This window comes from Hippoglossus hippoglossus, chromosome 18 (genome assembly GCF_009819705.1).
Source record: "Hippoglossus hippoglossus isolate fHipHip1 chromosome 18, fHipHip1.pri, whole genome shotgun sequence".
Taxonomy (NCBI): Eukaryota; Metazoa; Chordata; class Actinopteri; order Pleuronectiformes; family Pleuronectidae; genus Hippoglossus; species Hippoglossus hippoglossus.
In genome coordinates, this window is record NC_047168.1 from 14,565,121 (window position 1) to 14,590,138 (window position 25,018).

The following is a 25,018-nucleotide window of genomic DNA, read 5'->3' on the forward strand; positions in this document are numbered from 1 at the left end:
CAACGGACAGAACGCTGATAACAGATTCATCGAACTGCTCCACTGACCCAGTTGACGAAGCGACAGCTCTGGGTTCGACTTGTTTTCCTGGTCTGCAGACGCGCTCGTCAAGTCAGCTGAGATCGGGCAGCTAAACCGGAAATGGAGCGACTGGGGCTTTCAAACTAAAACGACACGATTTGCTGTATACACGAGATAAATGGAGGAAAAAATGTAATCTAATTAAAAACAAAACATCAGTGATTCAATTAAAGACGAGAATTGTTTTTTATGATTCATTTCAAATGGTGAAATCTGTCTTTTAACGCGACTCTGCCTCGAAGCGGAAGTGGCTGCTGACCGTAGCCTGCCGCTAGCTTGACGGTTGCGTCTGCGCGGAGCTGCGGCTGAACTCCAGTGAACATGTCGGACCGTCTCCAGCGCAGGTGACACCGGAGCCCGTCTTCACCCAGCAGGTCCAGACCCACCAGCGAGGCTCGAACCCCCGGCGTGGTCCCGGGCCCGGAGGATGAGGCAGGGGGTCGGAGCTGCTGCTGCCGCCGCGGAGCGATAACTTCCCCCCGGCCACAGTGACACAAGCTGCCCCGGGAGGAGCCGACGGAGCCAATCCGAGTCACAAGACTTCCCCCCCCCCACCCCGGGCGGATCCGTGTCCCCGCGCCGCTCCACAGGTAATGTCCGGCTGTGAAACCCGCGTCCAGCCGCTTCACTAACGAACCAACACGTCCATTGAAGCAGCTTCACGACCGAACGAGCTCCGACGCTGCGTTTGACAGCTCGTCCCAACTAAGTAGCGGCTAGCGGCTAATGCTAAGCTAACGACCCGCGCCGCGGTGTTTCGTTCGTGTCTGGAGTTCTGGGGAGAAGTGAAAACTTCCCCCGGTAACCGGAGACGTTTTTGTCGCGGGGCGGCCACAGATGCACCGGGTTGCCAGGAGCAGCTCCTCCCCCGGGGCGGCTGCCTCACCTCCCCCCCCTCCCCGGATCTCCCTCTCTGAAACCCCGCAAGGAGGTGGATGTGTTTACGCTGTGTTCCGGTCCCGCTCGTGCTCGAGCTGTGTCTCCTCCTGCAGCTCGGGTTGGCCTCAGTAACACCTCGTCTCTTCCTCCATGTTGTAGATGCACTCGGGACCCGGAGCCATGGAGAACCCTGGATACTGCACCGGGAGCCTCGACAGCCTTCATCGCCCCAGTGACGATGACGACGATGAGATGGTGGACATAGCAGGAGCCACGCTGGACTTCTCCAGCACCGAGGACGTGCCTCCTCTCAGCTCAGGTAACAACACCTCCCAGAACTTCTACAGAACTTCTACAGAACTTCTACAGAACTTCTCCAGGTCCCAGGCGTCAGCGGTAACATGTTAACGAGTAGATAAACTTTATTATCGGTCTGAGAAACAACAAACTAGTCGTCTCACCATCTCATCAGCACCACATGATCATAAATGTGAGGACTTTGACAAGATTGTGCAAGAAGCTGAGTTCAGTCTGAAGCAAGAGCCACAGACCTGGAGGAAACAGTCCTCTGTGGGGGGGAAGTGGTCTGTGGCTGGTAGATGGTTGACTGTTTCACTGTGAGATATTCAAAGAGGTGTCAGAGCATTGGTTGTGTATCTTGGATCTAGAAGCAGTTTATTTTTTTATGGCACCATAATGCAGCGTTAAAGAGACATGTGACAGCGTCTTGAGAAGATACGAGATAAATCTGTAATCAGTCGCTGTGAGAGTCACATGCTTCGAGTCAGTCATGGTCACAGGTCTGAGTAATAAGTAACTACGTGCTCTCTCTCTCTCTCTCTCTCTCTCTCTCTCTCTTCCCCCCCCCCCCCTCCCCCCCAGTTTCGCTGTATTTTCATACGACGTCACATCCGAACATAAAAACAGACATTAAAGTGAGTTATGGTCTCAGGAGTGTTTGTGTGTCGCAGCTCTGTGACGTCTTCTCATCGGTGACATTTGTACCCAGTGTTTCTTCCCGGTTACTAATGATGTCATCACGTCATGCCAAAGATGACTCGGCAATAAAAACAACCCGCAGTGCCCAGAGAGGACTTTAATATCTGAATGAGTTATTGTTGGTCAGGTATCTTATGGAGCAGAACTCTAACAGAGACACGTAGTAAATAGAGACCTGCATGTATATCACTGTGTAAACTCCAGAGATAAAAGCCTTTGATCATTTGCATTCTTGGCCTGATAGAAGAGTTTGTCTTTTATCTTTTTGTTTGAAAACCCTGCAGCTCTGCAGCAAAGTAAGTGCTGAGTCACTGGTGCCGATAAAAACCCTGTTAACCTCTGGCACGTGTAGAACGGTCCGTTTGTAGCATTATGTTTATTTGACAGGATTGAAGAAGAGCAGGTACTTCAGGGAACTGAAACTCACAAAGTGCGTAAGAGGGAACAAGAGCAAACGGTAAAATGTACTTTCACACAGGATATAACGGAAACGTGTCCAGAGCATGGAAATATCAAACCAACAAGTTATTCTGAAGTTATTTTGAGGGGTTTTCTTCCCTCGGCTCAACAAGACGATACCTGGACCAGCGTCTTCTCACCGGGACGATCTGGTTTTTGTAAAGATGCAAACGCCTCCTCTTCCGTTTGTGGCCTCCTGACTCTTCCTGAGTATCTCTGCAGACGGGATATCAGGGGATATTTCGACTTTTTTAACTTGGCAGAACTATAAAAACTATATAAAGCAACAAGCATCAATGCTTTATGTTCCCCGGAGAGAAGCATTGTCAGCCGGTGAGATCAGCTGCCCGGTTACTGCTGATGTCATTCTGACCTCACAGCAGCGTCATCTCCTCCTCGCAGAGTTAAAAACTCCGAGATAAGAAGGAGCCGACAGGAAGGAAGTCTGGAGACGAGATTTTCTCCTCGACGTAGCTGCTGGGTTGAGTTCTCACTGTGTCAGCTTTCTCCACAGAGAACAAACGCTGCTTTGTATTCAATCCTTCCACCGTGTGTTTTAAAAAAATTACACAGTGGCTTGTGGAAGAAAAGTCAACCTGGAGAGCGAGACGGCAGCGGTTACTTTTCAAGCAGAAACTCTAGAATCAGCAGAAGTGGAGTTGCAAGGTTTCTGTTTCCGTCAGTGGTGCCTTGCTCCGGGGCCTCGCGCCGATGATAGAAGTGTGTGTCTGGGAAAATGAGGAGGTTTTTCGTTGGAGCGTTGATCGTTAAACATTTGGGACGACAGCAGATTATAATCAACTTGCATTTTATTTCCTGCCTCTTTAGTATTTAAGCTCACACTCCCCCCCCCACCACTCTTGAGGCGAGTGTTGTTCTCTCGCCGCTCATTAGCTCACACTTGACCCTGTTGCCAAGCCGGTCGTCTCAAGAGCTTTTCTTAGCGCAGCCGTAATCGTTTAGCCTCGTGTAACCTGTTGCTCGGGGACTCGTTAGCCTCCAGTGTTTACACAGGAGAGTTGTGTGTGTCTTGGGATTAATATCAACCCACTGTGATCCCTCTGTTAAACACACGTGAGCGATGACGGTGTTCCTGAGCAAGGCAGTCACCCTCTAAATACACAGATGAACTGGAAAAAACTCTTCTTAAAGCTTAACAACAACCACTCGTGCTCCTTTAGTGAGGAGATGGAAATGATCATTTCATTCCTTTCTGTTCTAAAAAGGAAAAACCACCTTTCCCATGAAATCCTTTGCTCTCTAAACAAAGTCCGCTTGTTGCTGCTCGCCCCTGACGTCTGATTCTTATCCCACTGGTTGTTTTTGAGGTGTTGATGTTGCAGCACAGGAACAAGTTACATGAATAGGTACTTTCATTTCCCTCTACGTCCATTTTTATAGAACTAGTAACACAACAGGCCGAGCAAATGGCCGGTTCCAAATGTAGAAGTGTGACTGTCGACTCCACTTGACTCCCCATCATTCAACTGCAGACACAGGGAGAATGGGCCGAAGCCTGGGTATTGAAACAAACAATCATATCTTGTTTCGGCTTCTCGTATCATGGAGAAAATCTGTTTTGAAATAATTGCAAAAGCCTTTAACAACCGGCCCGAGTCCCTCAGGGCTCCGCAAAATCACAAACAGGAGGAGGAATGTGTCTATAGAAGAAACTGGAGCTCGTCCAGCTGTGAGGTGGACAAAAAAACACACCAGGAAGAAAACTGGAAAATATGTCCAGAGAGGGAATTCCCCTCCGAGATGACGGAGCATAAAACGAAGGAAGAGAAACGTGAAGCGAGGAACGCTCTGTTCAAAGTAACGTCTCTAAACTGACGTCCGTTTAATAAGTAACTAGCTCTTTCTTTGTTTTTATGGTTTATGAGGCAATTTTTATTTCTTCTTTTGCTCGCGTTGTTTTTTTTACTTCCAGGAATTTAATATTTGCATTATCCCAACGCCCCAAACAACAGGTTGTAATGATTGACAGGGAATGAGTCACTGTGAGTCGGTGTGTGTGTGTGTGTGTGTTATTTGTACATCACAACCTTTACTCTCAGAGTCGGCTGAAGTCGGACAGCAGAGAGGGGAAGGTGAGGAAAACAGAAAAGAGACAAGTGAACGCTTAGCGCTGAAGGAATCCTCACGGGGAGAGGCTGACAGGTGTGATGGCAAGATGTTGGGTCACGTAAAGGTCGACCAGGGACATTTTTGAAAGCTGCAAATTCCACAGCAGCTGCCAATCGGTCACGGCTTTGCCTCTGTAGTTGTAAAAACTCCCCGTTCATCCAGGGGAGGATTGAAGGGGATTTGCTGAACTCGTCGTCTTCCTTCTTCTTCACGTCCACACAGCTGGGAGCTGACAGCACGACCGCAGAGTCGGAGGTAAACCTCGTATTTTAAGAGTTATGATTCAACTCAGACAGGCACGTGGCAGCGCTGTGGTCATAATCACGGTCACCCAAAGCGCTCGCACACATAAGTTAGCATTAGTGTCAAGGTGAAGATATCAAGTGGAAACATTACCAGCGATGAATCACTGTACAGTTCTTCACACACAGTAGTTCAGGCTGTTCAGTTCCATCAAAACACCAGCGGCTGATTTCCTGAGAAGCGTCCGAGCCAGGTTTCTACGGAAGTCGTCCTCTGTGGTTTTTCCAGCGCAACAGTTGCATCATAGGATATTCAAAGCTTCTTTTCTCCGCCATGTGGAAAACGTTTATCTAGCGTACACCAAACGTTAACAGAATGAACCGCAGGGACGCACATTGTCTTTATTCAATTTCCTCTGACCCAGTAAATATGATTGAGAATCTCCAGCCGTGCAAAAGTCAGGATGAATGTTAACGTCGTCCAGAAAAGCTCGTTTGTGGTCGGCCGGTGTCACGGGGGGTCAGGTGAGTGGCCAACTCCCATGGCAACCAGCGCTCGGGAGTTTAAAGTTCAAACCCTCGCTGGAGACTGTGTGGGTGTGGGTGTGTGGCGGTGTGTGTGTGTGTGGGTGGGTGTGTGTGTGTGTCGGTGTTTTTACGCATGTTTGTGGAAATCCTTCTGCCATAGATAACAATCCGTGTAGGTTTTGGCTCCGTTGTCACATGACAAACGGTGTGTGTCGAGTTTTCTGTAAAGAATCAAGCATGTGTGTGAGAAAATTAAAGATTATCTTCTGTTCTGCCTCTCAGGAATAACACTCACACACACACCCACACACACAGACTCACACAGACTCACACAGACTTGGTGCTGAGCTCAGCGCGACGCCTCTTGCTGGAAACGAGCAGCGTTGCATCGGGGACTCCTCGCTGCCTCTTGCCCTTTTCACTCGAGGAGTTAACCCTGGATCGGTTTGCTCAGTGAAATCGAGCTGGGATTGTTTCTGTTTGGCCGGTTTCAGTTGTCCACGGGGTTTCGTGTGTGTTCACCTCGACTTTACAGCTTCACCAGGTTACTTCTGGCGTCCTGTAACATCTCTAACTGCAAGGCTGCGTTTTATTCTAATCGCTTTGGATTAGTTTTTCTTATCATCTGCCTCCAAACGACCACAGATTGCTTCACTTCCTGTCAGTTAGAGTTCCACCTCCTAGAAAGTAGGATCCCAGTCCAAACCTTTCAGTGTGGGCGGTCACCACTGGGAAAAGACTTTGACTGTGGTTTAACCGTATCTACTCCAACATGTCAGGCTTCTTCATTCAGACGCTCTCAAATATCCAGACTGTTATTAAAGAGCAGGAGGTTAGAGCCCCTTTCACTTCATCTCTCTGGTTCACTTGCTGACGTACGTCTCCATTTACCAGAGCTTTCTGTAAGATCTCGCTCATGTAAGATAATGGGAGACGTCTGAGGTCACGCTCTGACGTCAGAGACGACCGACGATAACAGACGACTCGGCCGGTCTGTTCGTCAGCAGGACTACGCAAAGAAACCACTGAGCGATGGGACAAGAAACAACTCGTTCAATTCTGACGCAGATCTGGACAAACACTTTCTTTAAAGGGCCAGTGTGTAAGATTAAGGTGAAAGGGATCTATTGGCAGAAATATAAAATAATAATTAGTGTGTTTCATCTAAGTTATTGTTTTTTTTACCCTAGAACTGACTCAATTAAAATACTTTATATTTACATCAGGAGCGGGTCCTCTCTACGGAGGCCGCCATGTTTTTTTTACAGAAGCTCAGACTGGACAAACTAAACCTTTTTGAGTTTTCTATGACAACTGAAGCTGCCACAGGTTCTAGTTCATGTTCAGAGGGAGAGGGTGAGGTGAGGGGTGTTCACCTGCAACCTGCAACTTCACCACTAGATGTCACTAAATCTTACACACTGAACCTTTAACACGGCAGGATTTTCTTTTACATTTTCACCGTTTTCTCTGAGAATATTTCATGTGTCTTGATCTTGAAAAATATCAAACAGGTTTAGGGGACTGATAGTTATGAGTGTGTGTCAAATAAAAATCTGGATCTACTGAATTTGAATGTGGTTTCCTCAGTGGACTACTGGGCCTCGGATGAGAGCTTTGCTGTATTTGATATTTAAAAGTTTTTTATTCCCAGAATGAAGTGAATAGAAAGAAAGCTGCCTCTGAACCTGACCCTGTTACGAAACCCTGTTTATCACCGTCTCTCCTTAACGACTGTAGAGATCCCGTGGGATTTAAGAGGTCAAAGACACGATAAACATGTGACCCAATTTTTTACGCAGCAAGCCGCCACAGCCAATCAGGGAAAAGCTCACACACACACACGCTCAGCCTATTGAAAACAGTTCCCACCAGCTCAGCAAGTCAGCATTCACTTCCCGGACAGCTCAGCCAATCATTAGTCATTATCAGAGCCTGGTGGCCACTGAGGGGGAGCTCAGCTGGAGTCCACTTCCTTAAGGAGTTCAGAGGAGGCAAGGGATTCCTGGTTTGAGTTGTTGTCACTGACGCTGGACACTGAGTGTGGCTCCAGGAGGGAGAGATGGTGTGGGAGTTCTGGACCAAGCAGCTGGACGAGGAGGAGCTGGTGGAAAGGGGTGAGTTTAGTTGAGAGAAGCAGTTCGTTCTAAAGGGGCTCAGGAGAGAAGCAGTTTCCATGTGTTGTCACACTGACGGCACAGGTTATACTTGATGAACAAGATAATTGTCATTCCTCAACACCTCTACTGCAGCTACCTGTGTGTCTGTCTGATTTCACGTTGGGTTTTAAATTGTGTTAAGTTTTATAGCCGAATGTGCTTTGTTGTGTTTTGTAACTTTAACACAGTGGAGTTTAATCATTAAAGCCATTTACGACTCATCAGGCAGTGAGTCATGTGGTTAATGTTTCTGTGCGGCAGCTTGCATGAGGGAAACAGACTGTGTGTGTGTGTGTGTGTGTGTCTGTGTGTGTGTGTGTGTGTGTACAGCTGTTTTAGTCGCTGTATTTGACACACAGGTCAACAGCATCAGATTCCTGATGAATACCAAACACTCTTATCTCTGTGTGTGTGTCTGTGTCGGTGTATTTCCCCTTTCATGCATGTTGGGGGTCACAGACGCTGTTGTGTCCTCGGAGCTGAGGTCAGACCCACAACCCTGCACTCTGGTTATCTTTTTGTTGTCAATGCCTTTTGTTCCAGTTTTCCATTTATTTTTAACTCTTCAGTCTGCATCACAAAAGTAGTTTAGTTTATTTATTTAAATGTCCGTGACTTTGCAACCTCAAACCTTTTTGAAAATGAGATAAGATAGACAAATCCCTGCTTCTTTGTTTTGGCTGTCATGGACAAGTTAAAGGGAAAATCCATCCCAAAGAGGTAACGGGGGGGCGGGGAGGTTGAAGGTTCAGTCCACTCCGGGAATAAAACCTTTTAAACATCAAGTACTGCAAAGCTCTTGTTCTGATGAGGAGCGAGAAGACATGAATGGAGTGAGACAAGTAAAGGACACATTTCTCTCCCTCTCGCTCTCTCTTGCCCAATCGGTGTTCGATGTCATGTTTCCTCGAATACTCTCCCGTTCCCTCTTCTTGATAAGACTTTATTTGTGTTCATCGACATGTTTCATCACCGACAGCTCCTAGACGCCGAGGTGTTGCGTAACCTGCGTTTTGTAACTTCAAGAGCCTGTGAGCAAGGCACTTAAACCCTCAACTGCTCCAGTGGAGGTTGTAATGGGAGGATTCTGGGTATTCATTTTTCCATTCATATGTTTTTGTAGTTCATTTATGAGGAATAGTACTTTTACTTACTCTAATATACATTTTACGAACTCTACTATGAATATATGATATTGTTTAGTGTATGAAAGTATAAACTCCAACTCTTAACCTTTCCTGCCTTCTACTAATTTAGAGAAATAACTAGAAAGAGTGAAAATCTACTTTGTGCTTGTCTATGATCACACAGAGAATAAGTAAAATGTACAGTTGATGTTGTAGATTGTTTATATTGAGCTTTATTTGTACCATTGCTGTTTCAGCCAATATATCATTCTCACATATGAGAAGTCCAACATCTTGGTTTACATCTCTGTCAGTTTCTGTTATTTCTTCCATTAGTGCTCACATGAAAACGCGTTGTTTCTTCAGCTCAGACGATTGTTTCCAAACGTCTCAGATCTGTTGTCCGTCCTCGCTTCCTGTTTCTGTCCACGCTGGGTTCTGATTGGCTGCTGCAGTCTGGTAATTGTTGCCGACTGCAGCTCAGTTTCTGCCACGTCCTCCAGCTCCTGTTGAGAGAAAGCAGCTGAAGTCAGTCTCGTAGATTTCTGTGTCCTCGCCTGTAAGCTCTCATCGATACACTATTGTGAGGGAACAATTAATATTACAGAGATTACAATACACATCTTCTGTTGTTCCTTTGTAGCAGCAGGCAGCAATAGTGGGATCGCTGCTGGCTGCACTTTCTCCAGGCTTGTGTGTGTGAGTCTCCTTGTGCACGAGTCAGTTTTTACAATCCGAGAGAAGAGGGCGTCCACATTTCTTCTGCTGCTGACAGATCCATTAGTGGAGAAAAGCTCCTCAAGCCCGGATACAAGAGAACGTTTAAAGTGTGAAATGCTATTAAGACGTAAATCTGATTGAACTCCAGGTCGTTAGTGGATTTCTCTACAGTATCGTCTTAGTTCTTGTTTGGTTTTAATCATTTATACAACACGTACTTTGACAAATCCATCCCAGGAAAGTTATCGACATCTTGTCTGATTGACTTTGTTGATGTTAAATTAAAAACGGGTCCGTGGCTTGGCATCGAATTCTGTGTTTTTGATGAAACCAGAAGTACAACTATATAAATCTGCCAATATATCTGTACAATGTTTACTCCTGCACTAAACAAGGCAGGTGTTTGATGTGCATGTAAAACGTGCTTCTCTCTCTCTCCCGCTGCAGATTATGAGGAGTACAGCAGCAGCAGAGCCGCCGGTATGAACGGGAACGGTCCCAGTAGACTGGTGGACCCGCTGGACGACCCGCTGCCCGGACTGGGCACCTACGAAGACTTCAACACCATCGACTGGGTCAGAGAGAAGAGCAAGGACCGCGACAGACACCGAGAGGTCCGGACGAGATCTATTATATTAACCTCACTATTATTACATCTTTAAGGAATTCTAGTCAAACATGAGACAGCCTCTGTTAAAGCAGAGCTGTTATTTTTGCCTGATAGTGTGGTCCCATAATGCACCTGGGAAATAGAAACATAGTGAGTTGTGTCAGTTGTTATAATTTAAAAACAGGATGTGAAACAAAGCAACATAATTGTGATGATCACCTTCATCTCTGTTTCCGTGCAGATCACCAATAAGAGCCGGCAGTCGACTTTGGCTCTGCTGCTCAGCGTCATAGATGCCTTCTCTGGGTGGCTGCTCATGCTGCTGGTGGGACTCATGTCAGGTAGAACACACACAGACACACACACACAGACACACAAAGATGACCTGGATGTAGATGTCTGTTCAGCACACGTCATCACACCTTCGACCACAGAGACGGTGGAAAGACTCAAAACCACCACAAGCTGAACTCGTCCCTTTTCCTCTGTCCTCTCCAGGCGCCCTCGCCGGCGGCATCGACATCGCGGCCCACTGGCTGACGGACCTGAAAGAAGGCGTGTGTCTCAATGGCTTCTGGTTTAACCACGAGCACTGCTGCTGGACGTACAACGAGATGACGTTCCATGAGAGGGACCAATGTCCACAGTGGAAGAGCTGGGCTGAGCTCATAGCGGGGACGTCAGAGGTCAGAGATAATGAAGAACAACTAGAATCAAACACACACATTAAAATCAAGATGCACCAAATTACACAGACTCAGATTTCAGTCCTCTTCTTTCATCCAGGTTTCTGAATTATTATATTATTATTCTAAACTGTCACATATTTCATCCACAGTCTCTCATTCATAAATCCTCACAGTCAGAGTCACATGCACGTACAGTACAGTCATAACACTCAGAATAGTATAAATGGTGCTTTGGTGCCTTCTGCTGGTTGTTCTCTGTCATGACACAAAATAACCACCAGGTCTGTGTGAGGATGCAAATCAACAAGTGGATGTTTTGTGATTTGTAACTTTATGTTTCCTGTGTCGCCTGCAGGGTGCGTTTGCTTACATCGTCAACTATTCGATGTACATCTTCTGGGCTCTGCTCTTCGCCTTCCTGGCCGTCGCTCTGGTCAGGGCCTTCGCTCCGTACGCATGTGGCTCAGGAATACCTGAGGTGAGGCTTTACACAAAATGGAATCGTGTGAATAACTTGCCTATTATTGCTTCATCATCTCTTCTTCCTCCTCCTCCTCCTCCTCCTCCTCCCTCCATTCTCTTGTTTCATTCCTCACGTCTCACGTTGTTTGCTGTAGTTTGGAAGTTTGTTTGTTCATGGATAAGATTTGTCCAACAGGATGATGAACAGGATCAGTAGTCCCTGTACATTGATTTATTAACGACTCTCTGCTCTCTTTTGTTCTTTCCTCTCTTTCTGAGGAAAGTAAAAGCTGAAGATTTACCTTCTGAAAATCGAACCGAGCTCAAGCATATCCAAACTTATTCAATCATTTCATTTTATAGAGAGAGACAAAGCACACAAACACAGCTCTGTCCTGCAAACACAAACACTTCCCTCTCTATAATTGCTTTCAAATGAAGACCTGGTTTAATTCTCCTGGAATTTGAATCGCGTTCTGCTGACGGCTCCTCGCCGTGAGGTCAGACACTGGTCAGCCGGCTCATGCACACGAGATTAACGGCTTATTTAAAAGAAAAACATTCAGAACACAAACTCCACTTTCTTTCCTTCACTTCCATCAATATTTACGCTTTCGTACTCTCGGTTTTTCACGCTCGTATCTAAACCGATCGCTCCAAAGCTTAAACTGACACATGAGTGCAAACACATCCTGATCCTGTCTACACACACAAACTAATCCGCGCACACACAAACACTTTCACTCTTTCTCTCGCAGATAAAAACCATCCTGAGTGGCTTCATCATCCGCGGCTACCTGGGGAAGTGGACCCTCATCATCAAGACCATCACCCTGGTCCTGGCCGTCTCCTCGGGGCTCAGTCTGGGGAAGGAAGGCCCCCTGGTGCACGTAGCCTGCTGCTGCGCTAACATACTGTGTCACCTGTTCACCAAATACCGCAAGAACGAGGCCAAGCGGCGAGAGGTAGGCTCCGAGGCGGGTCGGGGGAGGTGATAAATAACGCCGGATGTTATTGCTGGTCGGGGGATTCAGTTTCATAGTCCTGGGCGTCTCAGCGGAGCAGATTCTGCAAAGAGGTTATGTTTTCGTTGCCGTTAGTTTTACTTTAAGCAGGATTACGCACAAACTCTGGAACCAATTTTATTAAAACTTCCATCCTTCCACGAAGCTTTGTGGAAATCCACTCAGTAGTTTTTGTGTAATCCTGCAGACGAACATACAAGAAACACAAACGGACGGGTGAACAACCACCTCGGTGGAACAGTCGGTTATGAAAATATTCAGTCGGTTATTGCCGTGTTAAAATTCAGCCTTTATCACCAGCTCAGTGGAAAATGTCTTAGTTTGATTGGACTCATCTGCTCTGACTTATTCAGGAGAAAGACTAAATATCAATACAGCGGTAGAGAGAACACGCTGCTTCTCATTGTGTTTGTTCAAAACCACACGAACGAACAGCGACTCCCGCTGCGACAAAATGAAAAAGCAAGTCACGGTTCTTTGCGATCAATCGCGTGGTAACACAAATCCTCGGCTGATGAGAATCAAATGGTTTTTTGGCGTTTGACAGATTAACTCCTGTCAGAATCCTATCAGAGGTTCATCTGTTCAAAATGTCTCAGTCGAAGTCAATTCAGATGTTTCTGTTCTCGCACGCAGGTTCTATCGGCGGCGGCGGCCGTGGGCGTGTCTGTGGCGTTCGGGGCTCCCATTGGAGGAGTCCTCTTCAGCCTGGAGGAAGTGAGTAGTTGTTTATCAGTTAATATCCGGCTGCGTTACTGGTATTAAGCCATTTTGTCTGGTATCCCTGGTCTGCATCTCCACCATCTGATCACATCTCCTGTGACCTCCCACCTAAAAACTCTCATGAAATTGATTTCACATTTTCTTCGGCAGATATTTGATCACAACCAGATATCAAAACAAATCTGAATTGATATTTAATTGCTTTTCCTTATTGTCAAATGTTAACCCCCCCCCCCTCCCCCCCACACATAATGACCCATGACTAAATGAATCCTAGACGGTTATTGGGAAATAGACGCGTCCTGGCAGCTTTGTAAATATCAAGATTGATGGTTATGATTGATCGTTTGTCGACGTTCATATCGTCTAATTAAGTTTTCTCAGTTCTAAGAGATCTAACATGATGTATTCCCTCTGTCCTCGTCTGTCTCTCTCTCCCAGGTGAGTTATTACTTCCCCCTGAAGACCCTGTGGCGTTCCTTCTTCGCCGCTCTGGTCGCCGCCTTCACTCTCCGCTCCATCAACCCGTTTGGAAACAGCCGCCTGGTGCTGTTTTATGTGGAGTTCCACGCCCCGTGGCACCTGCTGGAGCTGGGCCCTTTTATCTTGCTGGGGATCTTCGGAGGCCTCTGGGGGGCGTTCTTCATCAGGGCCAACATTGCCTGGTGCAGGAGACGTGAGTTACGGTGCAGACTTCAAACGGCTGCTTTTATTGACGTCAGATCCTTTTGTCTTTCTCTCCGACTCCGGATTCACCTATAAATCAGACTGCGTCTCTCCCCTCAGGTAAAACCACTCGTCTGGGCCACTACCCCGTCACGGAGGTGCTGGTGGTCACCGCGGTGACCGCCCTGATCGCGTTCCCCAACAGCTACACCAGGATGAGCGGAGCTGAGCTCATCTCCGAGCTGTTCAACGACTGCTCGCTGCTCGACTCCTCTCAGCTGTGTGGATACAAACAGGTCAGCTGATCACTGACAGAGGAGGTTAAACATTAAACAATCTAATGTCAGATCGTTTAGTTGTTTGTCTCTTCGTCTTTCTTCCTCTCTCCCTGTCCTCCGTTCCTTTTTGTTTCCTCGTTTGTCTGATTCTATCATCGCTCTGTTTTTCCGTCTCTTGCAGCCAGCCAACTCAACAGGTGCAGGTAACAGCCTGGCGGACCGGCCTGCAGGAGAAGGCCTCTACACGGCTCTGTGGCAGCTGGCCTTGGCCTTGATATTCAAGATGATAATCACCGTTATCACCTTCGGCATGAAGGTGGGTGGAGACGCACTAAAGACATTCACGATCTCCGGACATTTTCCAGATTTCACAGAACGCCCAGCGAGACGGCAAATGTCCGAATCAGTTTCTCCTGACGTTCTCCTCAACCTTTCCTGCTAGCCCCCTTATGAAATGTCCAGAAAACATCTGTTGAATTCACCTTTATGTGATGAACGCAGAACTGGAAGAACACAAATATCTCAGGATGAAAAAGAGGTGGCGTGTCAACTTGGAACATAACAACATTCGAGGGGTTTTGAGGATTAGGCCTGATGCCTGACGAAAAATGTCCTCTTTCAGTTTTCCGAACATTTCCGTGTGTGTGTGTGTGTGTGTGTGTGTGTGTGTGTGTGTGTGTGTGTGTGTGTGTGTGTGTGTGTGTGTGTGTGTGTGTGTGTGTGTGTGTGTGTGTGTGTGTGTGTGTGCGCGCGCCCACGATGCTCCTCTGCTCCGTCGCTGTCGTTACAACCTCCGTTATCTGCTCTCCGGAGTTGGACGGCCTGTTCAAGTGTCATCACTCCACTTTGAACTCTCGTCTTTCTGCAGGCATGTGAACACTATGTAGCACAGTGTGCGAGTTGCAACACAACCAGCTGCGTCAAACATGTCTGGAACCAGACTCCCAACCAGTGTCCTACTTTTCATTCACTGAACTCGCCCGTTCTGCCAGATGTCGTGTAATTGGAACTCTGAAACCGCTTTTTGCGTTTTATACACTGATTCACAGCAACATGACTCACTGTCATGTGGCTTACTGGGGGATCAAGTTGTTAGGAAAAAACCCTCCGTGGGCTTTGCATGCCGATTAAAGCAGATTGTTCTCTCGACAAAGCGATAATCACTTTATTACAGAGGCTTTAAACTGAGTCACAGTGCGCAACACTTGGCTGAAAATGCACACGGACGTTGTTTTTAATTTTGCTTCCTGGAGAACACGCCGTACATCCAAACATCCCTGGACGTGGACAATAAAGTGGACGTCTGCGTCTCTGTAATTGGTGAATCAGCCCTCAAGCATGACGAGAAACACCAGGGGTTCGTGGGAAAAGCACCGTTAACGCTGCTCTGATGGAGGATGTGCAGCTCCGGCGTGAGGCCACAGCGCAGCAGCCAGACTGTGGACGGTCCTCACAGAGAGTTATCGAGAGTTCAATCTTCAAAGACGGAGAGTACATGTGGGATTTAATAACTTCCACACACACACACACACACTCGTCTCTGCTTTATTTGTCCGACTGTGACCTTCCTCAGGATCAGTTGGCTTTACTGCCAGTAATCAGAGTGCAGCACAGTGGCCTTCAGACACGACGAGTTGAGTCAGAGCTCCAACTAATGGCTAAAAATAAACCCCTACCCTTTGAACTTGAAAACTGAAATCCAGTTTTCTATAAAAAGAAAGACAGGAGGCGTTTTGTTTGTGGCTTGTGCGTCCGTCCCGTTCTCGTGGACACGATATATCAAGAACGCCTTGAGGGAATTCATTTAAATTTGGTGAGGATGAAATAATCAAGCACTGGACGTCTTGTTACTTGACGGCGCCATTTTTAATAAAGTTTCTGTCATCAAAGTGCATTGAATCCTGGGATAGGTTGAACCGGGACAGATCCACCCGTTGGAGCCTTGTGACGCGATCAGTCTTCATCCTTTTATTTCTTCTTTAACGTATAAAACGTTTCTCCTCTCCTTCCTCTGTGTCCGTCCAGGTTCCCTCCGGTCTCTTCATACCCAGCATGGCAGTCGGCGCCATCGCCGGCAGACTTCTGGGTGTCGGCATGGAGCAGTTGGCTTATTACAACCACGACTGGTTCATCTTCAAAGGGTGGTGCTCGCCGGGGGCGGACTGCATCACACCGGGGCTCTACGCCATGGTCGGAGCCGCTGCGTGTCTAGGTGAGGCGTGCGTGTGGTAACTGACGTGTGACATCCGTTCAAACTTTGATTTTTCCTAAAAGTCCCTCCGTGGAAGCGTTCGGCCTCAGGGGAGCGAGGAGCTCGGGAGCAGATGAAAGGAAGCAGGCGGCTGTTCGGGCATCAGATCAGGATGTTTTGAGCACGCCTCTCCGTGCTGGTGTTCTCAGCATGTACGACTGGGAACATGCCACAGGGATTAAAAGGCATGTTCCTCCTGATGTAGGAATGTCTCTGGATGCCCAGCGAGCAGATGGAGGTGGTCTGTTCCAGGAGCTTCTGCAGACAAACCCCCGAACGGAGACTTTAATTTTGATAGTTTAGCAACACGTGGATCGACCACTGCGAAAATATCCTCCTCTTACAAATCCCTCTCGTCTGTCAGTGATATGAGAAGATTCTGATTTGTGTCCAAAGCAAATCAACACATTCCAAATATTTTCTAAAGCTAGATTTCCTTCTCTGACCTGCTCTATTGTTTCTTGTTCTAAGACAGAGTCGCTCATGTTTTGAATAAAACGCATGAGTAAGAAGTTCCTATCATGAGGAAATCTTTTAAAAGATTATTATATTTCTCACAAGTTCTTTTTTAAAAAGGCGCTGCAGTAATTACCCAGAGGCCATTTGTGTCCATAACTGCTCAAATACAAAGATGGATTTTTGTGTATAAATGGTATTTATACATAGTATTTGAATAGCTGGTTTGTGGGGCTGATGGAAAACCCTCGGGGGGGGGGGGGGGGACTTGTTTTTCTATTTATTATTGAACAGTTGTTATGTGTGTGTGAAAGTTTTATATTTGGTCATAAGCATTTCATGTTTTTATGACTATGTTCTGGTTTGTCTCAGGCTCCAGTAATTGCGTTCAATGCCGCGACAGTTTTACGACCATGAGCGTCGGCAAAGCTGGAAGCAGCGTGTTGTTCTTACCCCGTGTGTGTGTGTGTGTGTGTGTGTGTGTGTGTGTGTGTGTGTGTGTGTGTGTGTGTGTGTGTGTGTGTGTGTGTGTGTGTGTGTGTGTGTGTGTGTGTGTGTGTGTGTGTGCGTGTGCAAAATAACTCAACAACACATGGGTGGATTTTCACCAAGCTTGGTGGGAATATTACTCTGGACTTTATCTCATGGTGATTCACTCTTGGAGTCGAACTGTCAAGGGTCAACATCAAGATCAACAGAAAATATGGTCAGAAAACAAAACCTTTTCCAAGATATCTCCACAAATAATAGAGAGACAATGTGAATCTTACGTTAATCAGGAAATCACTCACGCGTTTAATGACACGGTGTCCCATCCCTCCACCGACTTTCATGGGAATCCGTTCTGTCGATTTTGCGTAATCCTGCAGAAAAACAGACAAAGAAACGAACAGGGGTGAAAACAGAACTCCCTTAATCTTAATTCTCTTTCCTAAAGACGTGTGAATGTCTCGTGTGTTGTACATCAGGCAACAATTGTGACAAAACATAACCACCTAACTTTATGCTTTTTAAAAACACGGAGCTCTGAACAAAAGGGACTTTGTTTTCATCGCCTCCGAAATTGATGTCTTTCACTTACAGTGAAACTTTTGCCCCCAGTTGTCTTAACTCCGGCTGTTTAGAAGAAGGAGGAGGAGGGGTGGGGGGGGTCACCGGAGAGAACATCAAGAGCATCGAGTTGAAAGTGGAGCTTTGGTTTCTGCCCACAAACATGCAAGATTATTATAAATGGATTCAGAGTGAAACCTCGGACGTAACCTAAAACTGAGGGAAAATGCAGAGACGCAAACTTTTCACATAAAGAACTAAAGAGGATGCACCAGCACGTACTTCCTGTCATCACCTCCGCGGTGCCCGTCCTGTGCCCCCCCCCGCAGCCACACGGAGCCCGATCACAGCCGGGCTGTTAAAGATATTTAACCCGACTCGTGTGTTCCTCTCACACTTCCTCGTTTTGACTCCTTTCAGACAGATGACACCCCTGGTTTGAGTCATGTTCTGAGTCGTCTCTCGTCTGTTTCCCTGCAGGTGGCGTGACTCGCATGACGGTGTCGCTGGTAGTCATCATGTTCGAGCTGACAGGCGGGCTGGAGTACATCGTCCCCCTCATGGCCGCAACCATGACCAGCAAATGGGTGGCAGATGCTTTCGGAAGAGAGGGAATCTACGAGGTGAGGCGGTTGGAGGAGATAAATCACGATGCGTATTCACTGCGGAATAAAAAGTGAAGCAACACAAATTCCTCCCTTTTTTTTGTTTTTTTTTGTTTGTGTAAGTTCTATTTGATTTGATGTCTTTTTTGGCAAACTACCACTGGAGAGCATACGTTACATACCGTTCCCACTGGTTCCTCTCCAGCTTAAAGAATATACGCTCGTGTGAGAGCACTGGGATGTGCGTTTAGATTTACAGCAACACAATCCAAGAAATGCTCTCGACTACAGTCGGGTTCTCCCTTCAGCAGATACTGAATTCAGCAGCTTTTAAGTTCTCTTTGACTAACAGCCGGTCTGATATTCACTCTTTTCTGTCTCTTTTCCTCGTCTTCGATTCGTCCAACAACGTCTTCGTCAGTTAATTGTGTGTTTTTATATCTAGCTGCTCCCTCTGCTCTGGTCGTAGCAAGTTGCACGATATGCACCACACTTACAAAGGGAAATTCTCGCTATTATAAAGTTTTTGTCCTCGACCTGCTGAAGGAAAGAAGAGTCTGTAGCTTCCTTTTTAAATCAAAGCTTAAAACGTACTTTTATTGTAACGCATTGCCTGATTTTAATAATTCTAGTTTTCATCTATTGTCGTGGGAGGAGATGCTTACATGTACTCGTCTTCGCTCTGCAGGCTCACATCCGGCTGAACGGTTACCCCTTCCTGGAGGCCAAAGAGGAGTTCGACCACAGCAGCCTTGCTGTGGACGTGATGAGGCCCAGGAGGTCGGACCCGGCGCTGGCCATGCTCACGCAGGAGGGCATGACTGTGGGGGAGGTGGAGGTACGGGCTCATAATGTCACAGTCACTCAGTAAAGTAGATATAAACTATAACTGTTCTTACAAAAACGTACAAAGTGAGAGCTGCAAGTCCGCTTTAGCTTTATTCTCTTGTAGTGTTCAAGCTCTGTATGTTTTATTCAGCATGTAACACGTGTGTGTGTGTGTGTGTGTGTGTCTGTGTGTGTGTGTGCAGACGCTGGTGGAGAGCACGCACTACAGCGGGTTCCCCGTGGTCGTGTCCCAGGAGTCCCAGAGGCTCGTGGGGTTTGTGCTGAGGAGAGACCTGCTCATATCAATAGGTCAGAACTTTGCAGAACATCATCTTAAGGTCAAATTCAAATAGCACGATCACACACTGTATGTAAAACTGGAGTTAGATTCTGGTAAGTGAAGCCACTGGGGAAGAACCTGAAAACCATAAAACCATGAAACCATAAAAATAGAGTGAATCGATTTTTATTCGTAGAACATCCCAGTTTTTCCCACGTCTCTGACCCTGAACAACAAACATCACGCACCTCCTCTTTTCAGACAACGCCCGGAAGCGGCAGGAAGGTGTCGTCAGCGCCTCCCACGTGGTTTTCACCGAGCACGCTCCTTCCCAGGCCGACGACGGCCCGCCTCCTCTCCGCCTCCGAGGGATCATGGACCTGAGCCCCTTCACGGTTACTGACCACACGCCCATGGACATCACCGTGGACATCTTCAGGAAGTTGGGGCTACGCCAATGTCTAGTCACGCATAACGGGTGAGAAGGAAAATCCACATTTATATACAACGCAATCTTTGACCGTCTACAATATGTATAATATTTGCTTTCACACATCGTTAAGGACAAACTAGAGAAAAGACAGACAAGATGAATAGATGTGAGGAAAGACGGGCGACGTATAAACTGCTCCCACTCCCACTCCTGCAGACATTAAAGTGAGATAACGTCAGGAGGCGAGGCTTGAGAAAGGAAGGAGTGAAGGGTGGATGTGGAGGAGAGACACTCGGGTCACTCCGCTGTCAGCTCATGCATTAGAGGGGAGAAAAGGGAGGAGGCTCAGGAGTTAGGGAGGAGGACTCACACGGTTAATGGAGGGAGGGGAACAGAAACTTCTCCGCGCTGCCACTGAACCCATTAATCTGAACTGTGCTGAGACCCCTTCAGACGGGGGATCTGCTCAGCGCCGGGGTTAATCTGTGTTGACGTCATGGCGTTCGGGGTTTTGTCTTCGTAACGGAAAACATCCACGTTGACCTGATGGAGACATCACAGACGTTACAGACGCAGCAGCTCGGCTGGTTTTGGTGTTTGGCAGCTGTTTCCCGTGACACTTGAGAAACACGAGATTAAAGAGCACCTCGTTCATTCTGGTGTCGGAACGTCCCCCCCCCCCCCCCACAGCATGATGGAGTGACTGCTTGGGAAACTTAGCAGAGGACGAGTGTGTGTCCTGACCATAAATTCTCTCTCTGCCCTGCCGTCCCTGAGAGTATTTATATGGGGGGGGGGGGGGTGTTGGAGAAATGGTATTTCTCGAGACAGACGGGTTCAGTGGCTCATGGGCACATCCAGCTTCATACCCATAATTACATTTTCCATCTTTTGAAGCATTTTGGGGAACTTGAACCAGCTTGAAATCTCACGATACTTCTCCATTCTCAAAGATATTATACATTTAATGTCTCTTGCACATGGAAGTGACAAAATGGCTCGATTACGCCCCCTGCAGTTTAAACTAGAAGGTCACTCGGGGAGGGCACATCCACGCCGAGGCCTCCGCCCTCTCTCGTCGTGCTGGAGAGTAAAAACAGATCCTGAATCCACCGGTTTATCCAGATCTTCTCCGACATGTTTTGTGTCGCTCTTTGCGTTGTGCACCACCTTTCCACACAATCTCATGGAAATCCTTCCTGTGGCTGTTCAGTCATGCTGCTGCTGCTCCTGATGAAAACATAAGCCCCTTGGCGCAGTTCAAACAAATCAAAGCCCCCTGCTTTAGCTTGGCCGCGGATAAATGAAATGTGGGAGACGCCTTTATTAGGCCGAGACTTTTTAAAAAGAGGAAATCCCACATTTTGAATTTATTGTGCAAAAAATATTGGGGCGTGTGTTTGGCATCGGAACACAACAGTTACAACTGTTCTGAGTTGTGTTGCTACATCCCCCGACGAGCACAAAGCTCACCGCTGCCCGGAACATACCAAAAAACACATTTTAAATTACCTATCAAAGTTGCTGCTGATGAATTTTCTTTCTTTTTCCAAGAGTTTTTGGGGCTTAATTGAGAGAAACACCGCAAATTGTTGAGAGATGACCGGGGAGGAGCTGCGAACAATAAAACTGCTGCTTTTAATGAAAACAGGGCGTAACCTCTATTTACCAGAACGATCTCTGAAAGTGTCATTATCTTTTAAAAACCTCTTCCAGACCAACATATCTCTCACAGACACGCACACACGCACACACACACACGCACACGCACACACACACACACACACACACACACACACACACACACACACACACACAGTCCAGTTGTCTGTCAGACTCCATGTGAGTCTTTGTGATGATGATGATGATGATGATGATGTGACTGTACTGACAAAAAGAACAATGTTACTCTGGAGAATTAAATTCAGACAAACCAGAAGAAAAGATAAAACCCAGTGAGAATAAACTTAATCAGTGTTATGTTACATGTCCATGTTTTGCACACAGACACACACACAGACACACACAAAGACTACAGTTGTTTATATGGAGGTTTGACATTTTTCAAACACAGCTCTCAGGGATTTGACAAGTATATTTTCGCGACTGCACAGAAACGGTGTGAGTTACCACCGTTGGCTCGAAGCCGCTCGCACATGATACAACTTGTGGTTTCTCTCTCCGTCACTTTCTCTCCCTCAGATAAATAAACCGTATTGATTTCTCTGCAGGAACATTGGCAGCAACTCGGTTTGAGTTCTGGGTTTTCGGTCGAACTTGGGTTTTGTCTCGCAAGTTCAGGAACGAGAGCAAAAGATCTGCTCAAAAACTGAACACTTCAGCTTTTTGTCTAGTGTGATTGTGTGTGTTATAAATAAATAGATAAATGTATAGATACAAAAACGAATAAATCTTTAAATATATAACTATCAAATGTAGAAATGTAGAAATAAACAAGTTTGAGGGTTTAGGGTTGGTCGGAAAGATTTCATTAATAAGTTATGTCATGAGTAGGCACTCAAAAATGTGTGTGTGTCTGTGTGTGTCTGTGTGTGTGTGTGTGTGTCTGTGTGTGGGGCCTTTAGGTGGACTTCTTGGATTATTGCGGCACTAATTTAAACCAAATCTTGGAAGCGGGAGGGAAACAACCAGAGGCAGCTGCTCGTCAGTTCAGCTCCTCATGTTTACGTCTTTCGGGGCATTTAGTGGCCGCGCTCCACCAGAACACATAAACAATTCAAGGGGTCACCCGCTGCCTTGCCCATGGGCCCCTCTGACGGCGCACATGGCTGCTGAGAGGCTGTTGACAGGCGCAATGACTTCTGCACGGCTCGCACACATTTGCCTCAGATGCGCTGCTGCTCGTCCGCCGAACAACAGAGAGGCTGCAATCCCCCCCCCCCCCCGAGTGGATCCATGTGTGATATTAAAATTGGGGGGGGGGGGGGAGAAAAGGAATCACATCATTTTTATGGGACAGAGGGTAAACGGAGAGTAGAGCTGGGATTAGAGGAGGAATATGTCTGTGTGTTTTATATTCACGTGAAGCTTCATCAATCACTCAGCGCCTGAGATGGAGATAGTTTGACACACACTAAAGGAAGAAGAGCTCTAGGCTACGTGAAGTGCAGCTTCTGATCCCTGCGGTCGACATGTCGGGTGGATCCTGCTCATTCCAACACGCACGGGGGGGGGAATAGAAGGTATTTTCCCAGACTGTCTCGTCTTCGGTTAGAGCTCGACTCACTGACATGTTGTTGTCTGTTGTGGGAGTTTAACGCAGGAAGTTTAAGTCTCGGATTCCCCCAGAAACGAGCACCATAGGTTTTACATGTGTTTAGGTGGTTCTTAATTAGGTCAATGTTCATTTCGTTGCCCTTTAAAATTAGTTTTTTGTTTCGGCGGCGGCATAGTTTGTAAGTTTTGTCGTTATTTCTCAACCATACAGACATAAGCATTGTTTTTGCTGATGTTGGTCGTACATATACAGAAATGTAGATAAAACACAGAACTACAAACTGTAAGTGATTCTGATTACTCTTCATATCTTTCATCCGTGATGATGTTTAAAACTCTTCCACTTGTTGAATCCTGCAGAATCCCAGTTGAAAAGCCCATCAGCTACTTTTATTCCTCCTGAGATATGAGTCACGATTCATTTTGCTGCGCTGTTGAAAGAACCTTCCTCAGAAAAAACGATGACACACATCATAAAAACATCCTCTCCAGCCGAGAGCGTTTGTTTTTCCTTGTGTTGAGTTCCCTCTGCCTTATGGGATTCAGACACTCGTGAGGGGATGAACGAGGTTCATGAGAATCTCAAGAACAGACGGCGATGGCGTCGTCTGTCTTTCAATACTTCCTTCACCTTGTCTGTGGTTCTCGGCCTGAAGGGAACTGACTGAGGCCGTGAATCTTTGTACTTTAATATTTTAAAGAGGCCAAATCAGCTGGAAACTGGTTTTTAATCCACTTTTCTCACACAGAAGTTACTGTAACTAACCAGTTCTTTCAAACTTAAGAAACTTTTTGTTGAAATAAAGGAGCTTTAGCCACTGAAGTGTTGATGATGATAATTTAAGGGTTAAATGTTTCGTGTTTATCCCGCTTGTTAAAATAGAAACACTGTCTTTAACACATTTACTCTCCGGACTGGTTCCTGCCGGCGCTGTTTTGAATTGGAGCAGAAGGTCGTGTTGAGAAATCGATCCGCCGCACGTCACCAAACCCGTTGTCACCTCCCGTCTCCCGTTGGAATCCGACCGGACTTTATGCTAATTCACATACTTTTCCGCTCTGGCTCCGGAGCGTCCCGTCGGTGAGGCTGAGCGTGGCTGGCACTGAGGTGTCAGCAGTAATTGTCTCTCGTGTGATCTCGGCCTTCGCGTGTTGCTCTCCCATGTTTTCGTGTTCCCCCTGATCTCCCGCTTCGAGCCAGCTCCTCCTCCTCCTCCTCCTCCTGCCAGAGCTCGGCCTTGATGTTTGCGATTCTGCTTTCTGTCTCTTCCTCTGACTTTTCCAGTGACGCAGCGAACCAGCTATGATGTGAAGTAATCTGCTTCTGCCTAACGTTACTCCCTCTCTCTCCCTGTGTGTTCTGTGAAGGAGGCTGCTGGGAATCATCACCAAGAAGGACATCCTGAAACACATGGCACAGATCGCCAACAGAGACCCGGACTCCATCCTCTTCAACTGAACCTCCTCCTCCTCCTCCTCCTCATCCCTCCATCCATCCTCTGTAGACCAGGGGGGAGGGGGGGGGGGAGACGACACCAGCTCTTACTCGAAACGCACCTTTATCTGTTCAACTTTTTTTTTTAAAAAGCTGTTAAAGACAAAGCCAAGTGAGTCGAGCTCCATGTGCACAGGTGACTGTCGAACAATGGATTTCTTTTTCTTTTTAGTAAGTTGGAGGCTGGTTTTGTTTTTTGGCTTCCCGAGCGCGACCACTGGAAACCGAACGGCGCTCGGCAGAAACAATGACTCATCCACTCGGACGCTGCTGGTCCCAGGTTCGTGTTCGACCCCCCAGAAGGAAGTGGGACAGAAACGCTTGAGAAACAAGTCAATGGAATATTTCACATCTGCTTCTTTTGGGCTTTTTTCTGTTCTCCCGTCGCTCGTTTGCCGACTTGTTTCTCTTCCACCGAGAAAAGAGAGAGACTTTTAAAGGAGGTGGATAATCCTGTTGAAGGAGGAGGAGGAGGGGGGGGGGAGATAAAGAGGAGTTTGGGGAGCTCCGTGCCTGCCCTCCGGCCGTCACAGCGAGCCTGGACAGAGCACTCTGAGCCGGGCTGATGGATGCTCAGTCACCTCCCTCCTCCTCCTCCTCCTCCTC

The 25,018-nt window shown here is 47.0% G+C and overlaps 1 protein-coding gene and 1 long non-coding RNA gene across 4 annotated transcripts; one reads left to right on the plus strand and one right to left on the minus strand.

Annotated features, from left to right (window-relative positions):
• The first annotated feature begins 319 nt into the window (after positions 1 to 319).
• On the plus strand, positions 320 to 24,492 carry clcn5b (chloride channel, voltage-sensitive 5b). Of its 3 annotated transcripts, none has more exons than XM_034569012.1 (17): positions 320 to 675; positions 1,122 to 1,279; positions 9,772 to 9,938; positions 10,176 to 10,275; positions 10,433 to 10,620; positions 10,979 to 11,101; positions 11,844 to 12,050; positions 12,747 to 12,827; positions 13,275 to 13,509; positions 13,620 to 13,795; positions 13,959 to 14,093; positions 15,803 to 15,989; positions 18,015 to 18,157; positions 18,828 to 18,977; positions 19,171 to 19,276; positions 19,509 to 19,725; positions 24,286 to 24,492. In XM_034569012.1, exons 2-17 carry the CDS (start codon positions 1,141 to 1,143, stop codon positions 24,374 to 24,376), a joined length of 2,445 nt encoding a protein of 814 aa, XP_034424903.1. In that variant the 5' UTR covers positions 320 to 675; positions 1,122 to 1,140; the 3' UTR covers positions 24,377 to 24,492. The 3 variants fall into 3 exon arrangements, with proteins under 3 accessions (XP_034424903.1, XP_034424902.1, XP_034424904.1); XM_034569011.1 differs by having other exon boundaries at positions 320 to 671; positions 1,120 to 1,279; XM_034569013.1 differs by lacking the exons at positions 320 to 675; positions 1,122 to 1,279 and adding an exon at positions 7,264 to 7,435.
• LOC117751959 lies at positions 5,596 to 20,175 on the minus strand. Its single transcript, XR_004611950.1, has 3 exons — positions 19,776 to 20,175; positions 11,466 to 11,475; positions 5,596 to 5,608 (listed from the first exon to the last, which is right to left on the minus strand). It is a non-coding gene; the product is annotated as an uncharacterized LOC117751959 (long non-coding RNA).
• Positions 24,493 to 25,018: the final 526 nt, after the last annotated feature.